Below are 9211 nucleotides of genomic sequence, written 5' to 3' on the forward strand. Positions count from 1 at the left end.
ACAGTTTATACTAGTGGCTATCAAATAACTGCTATAATAGTTAATCATAGTTACTATAACATTTAAAGTACGAGTCAAAAAGTAAAGAGCCCTTTTATTTTATTTTGTTTAAAAATACATTATTTTGACTATTTCTATTTGTATAATTTGGAACGAGCATTTGAAAAATACAATTTTTTATAAAAAAATATATGTTAAAAAACTAGCCAAAAAAAAGAGAGATGTATAAATCAAACCATCAAATTTACATGACAGTAATACACGAGGATAGGAGAAGCATCCTCTAAATCACTCATTTGGGCAGAGTAAAGGCAATGGCCACCTCATTCCAGAGGCAAAACAAAACAAAACAAATGAAGTAACTTGAGCACACAAATTCAAACCAACACTCAAATTCCTGGCCCAAGCTTTTTGTGTATTCGACCAATATTTGGCCTTTGATTGCCTTTGCAGGCTGCAAATCTTCTGGTATGACCACTCGATCCCCGTCGATGTGGGTAACACTATGGAGCCGCAAGCCTATGCGGCTCCTTCGTAGAAGCAAAAGAAGCACACAAGATGAGAGCTAGGAGAAAATGCAAAGCCAGACTTTGTATAGTATAGCAAGAACAATCACTACTAGTATTTGATCCATTAAAGAGACAGGCTTTGCTCCGTAGTCAGGCTCAGGTGACAATACCTGAGGAGAACACATGTACTCTAGGGAGAATGATTGAGTCGGGTCATCTGTCGGTCGAAATATCCTCTGCCCGAGGGCAGTCTTGAACTCTCCATTGCACCAATCCTTGACGAAATGCAAAATTATTCATTAGACAACACTGCCAAAACAACCGGCCATACTATACATAAGGCATTAACAGCCTGCAGCAAGCCTGGTGTTAATAACTTGTTATGTACCTGAAATGGTTTTCCAATTGTAACTAGTACGTCCCAAGCTGACATTTTGAAAATTGATGAGCCCTCCGGTCGACGGATGCAAAAATTCTCATCATGTGCACAAATGTGGAGACACAAAGCATAAGAGAGAAGCGAGTCTGCATCAGTTAAATCCCTCGTGTCGTTTTGGTGAGGAGATTCATACTTTCTCAAGCAGAGGACCGGCTGAACAATGTCAAATCTCCTCGAGGTTGTTTGACTTGTAGCACCTTTGAAGAGAATCTTGGTAATGCACTCTGCAATAGTCTCCATCCTAGCAGAAATATTCTCCATTTTGATTCTGAAAACACAATTCAGCATCATTCAAATCTTAGTTTGCATGCGACAATGACAGAACTAGCTGACTTTTGACTGGATTATAGTATTTCTCAGAATTGAGGAAAACAGCAAGAATAGGGTTTTGAAATAACAAGTCACAAAATAATTCAAGTTCAAAGGATTTTTCAGATGAAGTGGAATCTAATCGATACCTATGCAATCCCAACAAGGGATCTAGTTTTCCTAGAATCTAACACTGTGTTTTAAGAAAAATTTTTGTAATTGAGTTGCTGCCCCAGTTTTGAATCATTTTGTTTGGAAGGGCTAGGAACATTTGCTGATTGATTAGAACAAGAGGGCAGGTTTTAAGCAAGAGGACAGGAAGAACGGAGTATTTGTATTCACCATAATAAGCTTTTACTCTGTGAAGGAATTCATATGATCACAAATCATTATTGATCCCTTGGAAGAATTTTTTGGCACCAGAGAGTTGAAAGGATGATTAAAATGTGATGTGACTAAGGTTTTTTAGGATCAACCAATTTCATTGCAGTTTCTTCTGCAACTATGAAGAACTCCTCAGTGACAGCATCAGAGGTGCAAGAGGTAATTCATGCAAAAAGATATATAGCTGGTTGATGGATCACCCAACTAATTGACCTGGTCAGATGTTCTGCGAAATCATGTACAGGAAATCCAACCGAGTCATCTTGGTCTGGTGCTCTTGACCCAGTCACCTCACCAACCTTGACACCTTGTACTTCCAGAAGTTGCGAATAAGTGTTAGATCAACCAACTAAATACAAATTTTATTTTGTATCACTTAAAAAAGTCTAATCAACTTGTGATGTGATGTGTTGCAGTGTCAAAAAAAATGCCAACAACATGACAACCGATGGTTACGAGATGTGCATTTGGAAGACAAAGTTCTCACATTTGTGAAAGTAAGCAAGCTCAAATCTCTCTTATTCCACATTATTTCTCTATATTTCCTCTTCCGTGATGCGTAGATGTTTATTATGTTTCTGGCACCGATAACATAGAAATACGACATTCGTAGTAACAGATTAAGATCCTACCATTTTTATTCAAAGAACAAATTATAGACCAAAGATTTGACAGAAAATGGTGCTGGTAGTTTTATTCAAAAAAAGATGGCTGTGACATCTTTCTTCTTGATGTAAAATTCTTCTATATTCTTTTCAGACCTCAGGGACCACCACCACTTAGCAATTACAACTTCATGATGATCTCTTTTGACATTAAGAAGAATTTAGAAAGCTATACCACACATGCTGCACAGCCACAAGGTTGAGAAAGACATGAATTATAGTCCTTTAATCAAAATCACATCACTCAGACAAGATAAAAGCAAACCACATTGCTGAAAGAGCATATAAAAGGTGATACTGAAAGCACAACGAAGCGTGCACATTACTTCAAACTTTTGATCTTTTTTTATGTTCAATTGGCAGAAGCCATAAGATCAATGCATTACCTGATTGCACAGCAGAATAATATTTGATTGTCCTTTATCCATTGAGTCTTTAGAAGAAAGTTAATGTACAAGGGGAAGCTACTGTATGCGATGTATCACTTGATTCCAAAGGAATTTTTTGGGTTAAAAGGAGATATTTGTTCCTATGGAAAAAGAAATTCTCCTGAAAAAAAAGATGAAATGGTCTCTTATTTTGGAATAGCTGACCTTAGAGTCCGGTAAGAGTCAGGCAAGATTTTCCGGAGGAGCTGCTCCGTTTCAGGGCTCGGCAATCGATGCCAATAAAACTCGTCGCATACACCATCTCTCCGCCCAAACAACGAAACGCGACTCTTCTCCTGTTCCGGAAGTGCGAACAACGAGCCGCCTGCTTCAATAGCCTCCTTCGCACCCTGAATCAGCGCCGCATCGACGCCAGTCACCCGCACCGCCCCAACCTCCGCCGCCGCCGAAAGCACTCTCCTAACAGCAGAATCGTCCCCGGCGAGGAGCGACGGGAGGTCAACCTCCTCTGGGGCTTTGAGAGGCGACTGCACAGGGAAATAGAGATCCGGTAGACTGAGGTCGGGGACGCGGAGCGAGACCTCGAGGTACTCCATGAGCAGGCGATCATCGACGGCGGAGGATCGTAGGCCCTTCCCGGTGGCGATCGGAGTCGGTGGCGGCGCACGGAACCGAAGGCTGCGCGATCGCTCCGCCTCCAGCATGGCCGCTGCTGCCATGGATCGGTTCCGCTCGCCGCGCCAGCAGAGCGGTGGAACGCTGAAATGGTACGGGTATTCGAACTTATGGAAGCTTTTGAGTCTGTTACAACCGTTAGATTCATAAATAGACGGTGGAAATAAATTTATATTTTTGATGATGAAAAATTTTCATTGTGCCTTCGACGGAATACTCCGTTTTGTTTTCAAAGAGCCCCTCAAAGTTTTATTTTCCTTAATTAATAAGAAAGAATAAAAAAATGCTATTTTTTCTAAAAGATTAGTAAAATTAAAACGTAAGGTCGAAGCATTATCCAAGATGGGCCAGGGCTATCAACTCATATCTATATTAGTTGTAAATTTGACATTAATTATTAATTATATAAATCTTGACTAGGTATGAAAAAGTCCCTGAGGTTATAGTGCAGTGGTAGGATATTCAAGTACCCGCTGTGAGTGCTTCTCGATTTACTTTAATGACCGGTGAAAAATTTTCATGAGACCGAGCCGGTCACCCCAAGTTCAACATTACTCAACCTGATTAATCATTATTTTTTTTACTAGACATGAAAAAATCAATCAAATTTTTAAGATGTTTAAACTTATTTAATAAGGTAAAATTAAGTTAAATCGAGTTTAAAATAAATTAAATTATTCAACTTTAACATCGTTTATTTTTTACAAGTTTGAGTTTAATTTGTTAGATATTATCGAACTCTCAATTATAGTTTGTTTGATTTTTTTTAAATTTTTATTTATTTGATTAATTATTAAATTTGATAATTTATTTTTTATTATTTTAATTTTTTTTATTTATTCAGTATACTAATAAAAATTTTATTAATAAACATAGTTCATAAATATTTTTCATTAATGAAGTGAAGAAACATGTCCAAATCTTATTTATTTAACTTAACTAATTATTTAAATTTATTTATTTAATTAATCTATAAATAAACTCTTTTAAGCCGATCACCAAACATTCGATTCATTTATCAACCTAATGTTAAACTTTGACTCTCCAACGAGAAAATATTAATATTCTCTCTAATAATTTTGTGTCAAAATTCGTTGTCAATCTGAATAAAACACCAGAGTATGAGAAAGGACTGATGTAAAATTGCCACACACTAATATTGTATGTACGATGAAATAAAAAGAGGATTATCTCTATTTACAATCTGGAACACAGAGGTCTGATAGTAGCAAATACCTACTATTTACAATCACCTTACGGTCTAGTTCATTCAACCTCTTCCTCGTGCTGCAGGTGAATTGGGTTCCTTGCTTTGCTTTTGACGATGATGATAATTGCAGCGGGCTGAAGACGACGATGAGCATGGCACCTGGCAGCCTATGTTCTCGACGGCGCAAATCGTCTTAAACGTCCGCTTGTTCAGCTCCTCCACCAGCGCCCGGTGCAGCATCTGGCTTCGCAAGTCCAGCATCGACTGGTTCCTAAGCAGCCGCCGGTGGTGGTGGCGTTGGTGTGCATCTCCTGCTGCACTTTTCTCTCCACCGCCGCTATAGCAGCAACCAAAACCTTCGCCAATGCAGAATCTCGCCGAATTTAGGCCGTTTGGATCTCCCTGGTCGAAACTTGCACAAAGTTCCTGATCACTGTAGTTAATAGCAGAGTAATTAATTGGGTGAACAGAACTCATATCGTCGTCGTCGTCGTCCAGAAATGAGCAATCTGCACAAAACTCCATTCAATTGAGCACATAATTTTTGTTCTGGTTGAAGAATACTAACTTTAGATCACATAAGAAATTCATAGCGTGGGCTCAAAATATATAACACACTGTACCTCCGGCCAATTCTTTTTGGAGATGGTTGTATCCTTGGGAGGAGCTCATGCCAAAGGCAACTGAACCTTGTGAAGATGTAGGGGAGGAGAGGTAGTAGAAGGGATGGCTGCTCCGATCTTCTTTGTCATCGACATAGTTGCAAACTTGGTGGCGCTCCTCGCGGTCTTCTATCCAACCAGGCACCAAACTTGTTATCTCTTGGGCGATCATCTCTGCTATCTCTGATGGTTCTCGATCCCTTATGTCAAGTTCCTTCACCATCTCATTCGCCACGTCCAATGGTGTGTCTTCAACAGTATCAAACGGAAAATATACGTTGCTCATCTTCCCTGATAACACCAATTGCACACGCAGTTAGTAGTATTCAGACTTGAACTGTGTTCCCAAGAACGAGGAGGATGAATTTCACCTTCTTGATAAGCAATTTGCACTTTGAGAAATATAGTGTCATCTTTCGGATTTATCTTGCCAGTGATGGTCATGTTAGCAGCCTGCGATACGGGATCAGTATGCAGTTCAGGATCATCGTCTGCCACCTGCATATGATTGGGTGCTCCTGATGCAATAATAACCTTGTTAAAAACATTGGCTGGATTTTTGAAGCTTGATAAGGAAGTAGGATGATCTTCAAGTGCAAGGAAGGGATCAAGGAGGAGCTCCATCGCCGATGCTCTCTCTGAGGCTCTCTCTAAACACCTTCCAATGAAACGCTTTGTTTGGGGATCCTTGAGGCGATGGTATGCATCTGGCAATTTCCCCTGAAAAGTAGATCAATTTGTCTTGTTTTCAGTAACTACATTGACGTCGGAAGGGTGCATTGACACAACATTTGTTTAAGAAAAATTAGACATTCAAGCTCTTACTGAAGTAACTTTCTTGTAAATTTGAGCTGAATTTGAACACTCGCTGTAGGGGTATTCAGAGGTAAGCATCTCGAGAACACACATTCCAAATGAGTACATATCAACAAGCTCATTGTATTCCTCTTCATAAACTTCCGGTGCCATAAACTCTGGTGTCCCTGATTGAGAAACAAACTCGATTCAACGAAACAAGAACTACAGGCTCTAAAATGAATAGAAGCAAATGGAATGGCCTGCTTAATTTGATAAGATTTATGCTAATTCAGATTACCTATGACACTGTGGGCGCACTGTGTTCCACGGAGCATAGCAGCCAGGCCGAGATCACCAATCTTGACTTGCCCTAGATGGCCATTGACAAAAACGTTGTCACACTTTAGGTCTCTGTGAATAACCGGAGGGTCATGGCCATGCAAGTATACCAGTCCCTGGAGGATTTGCCGTGCCCATCTCTTGACAGCCTTGACATCAACTCGGGGATATCTTTGACGATACCTTATCAAACCATTGCCTAAGGTCAGTTAATTTTGAGTCAACATCATGCTCAAGTAGTATGCGAGTGTTAGCTTATACTCTCGGAGGGTGCCGGAGGTGAACATCTCGGTGATGAAGTTGAAAGTCCTGTTTTCTGCATCAATCCAAGAAGCGTGGAACTTGATGATGGAGTCATGGTTGAGAGAGCTGAGAAGCTGGACCTCTGAGCACATGCGCTCCAGTGCTTCAGGAGAGCGCATCACATTGCAGATTTTGGCTTGGTTCCACGCCACTTCAATGCCATTTAGTTCATCAAATGCTCTATAACTATGAATTTTGAATCAAGGAACTGTTATCGTCACCAAGTATTAACTATTGATTCATTATAACAATGATGATTCGATTGGTTCTAATAAAGGATACACTGTCTTCATGGCTCCCTTCCCTAGCATTTCATCGAACTGCAGTGCAAAGCAGAAAAAAAAAAATCGATGAGAAATGTTTGCATATTTTGACAGCATGAGACGAATATGTCTGCAGTGCAAAGTTTGACATCATGAAAGGAATGGTCCTAAAAAAATCAAACATAATTAAATGAATTAGGAATGGTCTCCTTTATTTATCATGGATGTGGATAAAATTCATGGCGGAAATAAGAAAGGCTTAATTCTGATAGTGATTTACTTTTACATTAGTTATCAAAATTAAATGCTTTTACTACTGTTTGGTCATTCAATTTATGCAGGGTAACCCATCCGACATGTATTTCCACTCGGAAAGTATAAACAGATCAATTTCTACATCTTGATTTCCAAAGTAAGAATCTACAAAAGAACATCCAAGAAGAATTATAACTTTATGACTGTCATAAAAAGAAGGAATAGACCATTTACATCTACCTTTTTCTTACTATTTTTTTTTTTGTAAAGAATCATTCAACGTTTCATATTTTAAAAAAAAAAGTACTATAATTTTGACCCTACTAATCTTACTCTCAGAGTTTAAATATCATTAAAAGTTCCAGTGACTTTGTAGTCCTATCACTTTCCTCCTTTCAACTTGAGCAGAGTTTCTTTGGCAACGTTGGAACTTTGAGATAGCAAGTGGATAGCAGAGAAAATAAAGAGAGATGCAGCAAAACTGTTAAATATGAGAGGCAGAAGTAAAATGATCTCTTGAAAAAGAAAACCTTCTGGCATCAATAATTAATATACATCATATAGATCTATCATGGCTTTGCTTTATGCATCATATCCCAATTAATTTCTGTCTTCCGTCAACATTTAATGCATGAACTTGCCTTCGATTAAAATAATACTTGCACTGGCAAATCTAGATCCTCCCAAACCATCTGCTGCAACAATTTTGAGTTTTACAGGAGAGTTACAAAGCATATTAACAGACCCAACAAGCAGCCATGATTCAGAGAATGACAAAGTGTACAATATAACCATGATTTTGAAGAATGACCAAGTGTATGAATCACAGGAGAAAAACGATTCCTATTTGTCGATCAACGATGTAATCTATGCGATACAAAACCATTTAATTATAAATCATTAGTAAGACACAAACATAGCATTAATCCATCTACATATACCAATTACCGAGTATATTGAATAAGACGAGTAAAATAATTAGGTTAGATTAGAAAAACAGGGCAGAAATGGGAAAAAAAAAGCAATGAACTTACACGACCGTAGCGACCCGCTGAATCGGTCTCGACGTAGCCATTCATCTTGTCGACGAGCTCCGGACGCCGCCTCTCCACCGGCTGCTGCCTCATCGGCCAATCAGAGACCAAGAACAAGAAAGGAAACGAGAAGAAGCGCTAGGAAATATTAAGAAGCGGAAAGCAAGAGCAGAACTCCAAAGGACGAATTAACAGAAATCAGCGGCGATGGGTGCGCTAGATGATGCGCGGGTTTCCTTCGTGGTTCTCGTAGTTGAAGACGCCGAAGAGCTGCCAGAAGAGCCTGGAGTAGTGGATCCGGAGCATGATCCGCGCCATCTGCACCGCCGTCCCGAAGAAGAAGTCGTGGCGATACTTCCCAACCATCGATTCTCCCAGAGGGATCAGAACACACGCGAGTAAAAGTCCGAACACCGATGCGAAGAGGAAGTCGATCGATCCCTTTGAGATCGAACTCAGACTAATCGAGAAGGGATGCCTCCGCCGCGAGGTGTTGGGGTCTGAACTTGAAGAACCGACTGCTACGCCCGTATTCCGCCATTAACGAGGAAGACATTTGAAAGGCGATCGACGAGGAAGACGAAGGGATTTGAAATGAGAAGAGGCGAGTGCTGCGGAGAAGAAGGGAGAGAAAAATGGAGACGTGGCAGTTGAGAGGGAAGAGGGAAGTGGAGTACGGCATTGTGTATATTTGATTTGGAAATTTTAAAATGGATAAACATTAAAAGGGCTTCATCATTTGTAAAATAATGGAGCAAGAATCAATAGTCCAATGATTCGCAGGATGTATTTGGTTCCGGTTATCCGGTATAATCTTCATTGTAATTTACCCGGAATAAAATTTTCTCAAATATAATCTAATATTATTTGATTAAACTTAAATAATATAATAAAAATTTAATTATTAAGAAATTTTAATATATAATTTAATTTAATATTTTACTGTATTAATTTCCGTTAAAAAACTAATGATACTT

The 9211-nt window shown here is 39.3% G+C and overlaps 2 protein-coding genes across 4 annotated transcripts; both read right to left on the reverse strand.

Annotated features, from left to right (window-relative positions):
* Positions 1 to 203: 203 nt before the first annotated feature.
* Positions 204 to 3462, reverse strand: LOC121992811. Its single transcript, XM_042547394.1, has 3 exons — positions 2900 to 3462; positions 898 to 1216; positions 204 to 784 (listed from the first exon to the last, which is right to left on the reverse strand). The coding sequence occupies exons 1-3, from the start codon at positions 3412 to 3414 to the stop codon at positions 566 to 568; spliced, it is 1053 nt and encodes a 350-aa protein (XP_042403328.1). The 5' UTR covers positions 3415 to 3462; the 3' UTR covers positions 204 to 565.
* Positions 3463 to 4541: 1079 nt separating this feature from the next.
* On the reverse strand, positions 4542 to 8908 carry LOC121992810 (probable serine/threonine-protein kinase WNK5). Of its 3 annotated transcripts, XM_042547392.1 has the most exons (9): positions 8235 to 8908; positions 6965 to 7002; positions 6641 to 6868; positions 6339 to 6562; positions 6068 to 6225; positions 5777 to 5962; positions 5614 to 5695; positions 5204 to 5533; positions 4542 to 5089 (listed from the first exon to the last, which is right to left on the reverse strand). In XM_042547392.1, the coding sequence occupies exons 1-9, from the start codon at positions 8325 to 8327 to the stop codon at positions 4641 to 4643; spliced, it is 1788 nt and encodes a 595-aa protein (XP_042403326.1). In that variant the 5' UTR covers positions 8328 to 8908; the 3' UTR covers positions 4542 to 4640. The 3 variants fall into 3 exon arrangements, with proteins under 3 accessions (XP_042403326.1, XP_042403325.1, XP_042403327.1); XM_042547391.1 differs by having other exon boundaries at positions 5614 to 5962; positions 8235 to 8906; XM_042547393.1 differs by having other exon boundaries at positions 4820 to 5013; positions 5614 to 5962; positions 8235 to 8905.
* Positions 8909 to 9211: the final 303 nt, after the last annotated feature.

Source organism: Zingiber officinale, chromosome 6B (genome assembly GCF_018446385.1).
Source record: "Zingiber officinale cultivar Zhangliang chromosome 6B, Zo_v1.1, whole genome shotgun sequence".
NCBI lineage: Eukaryota > Viridiplantae > Streptophyta > Magnoliopsida > Zingiberales > Zingiberaceae > Zingiber > Zingiber officinale.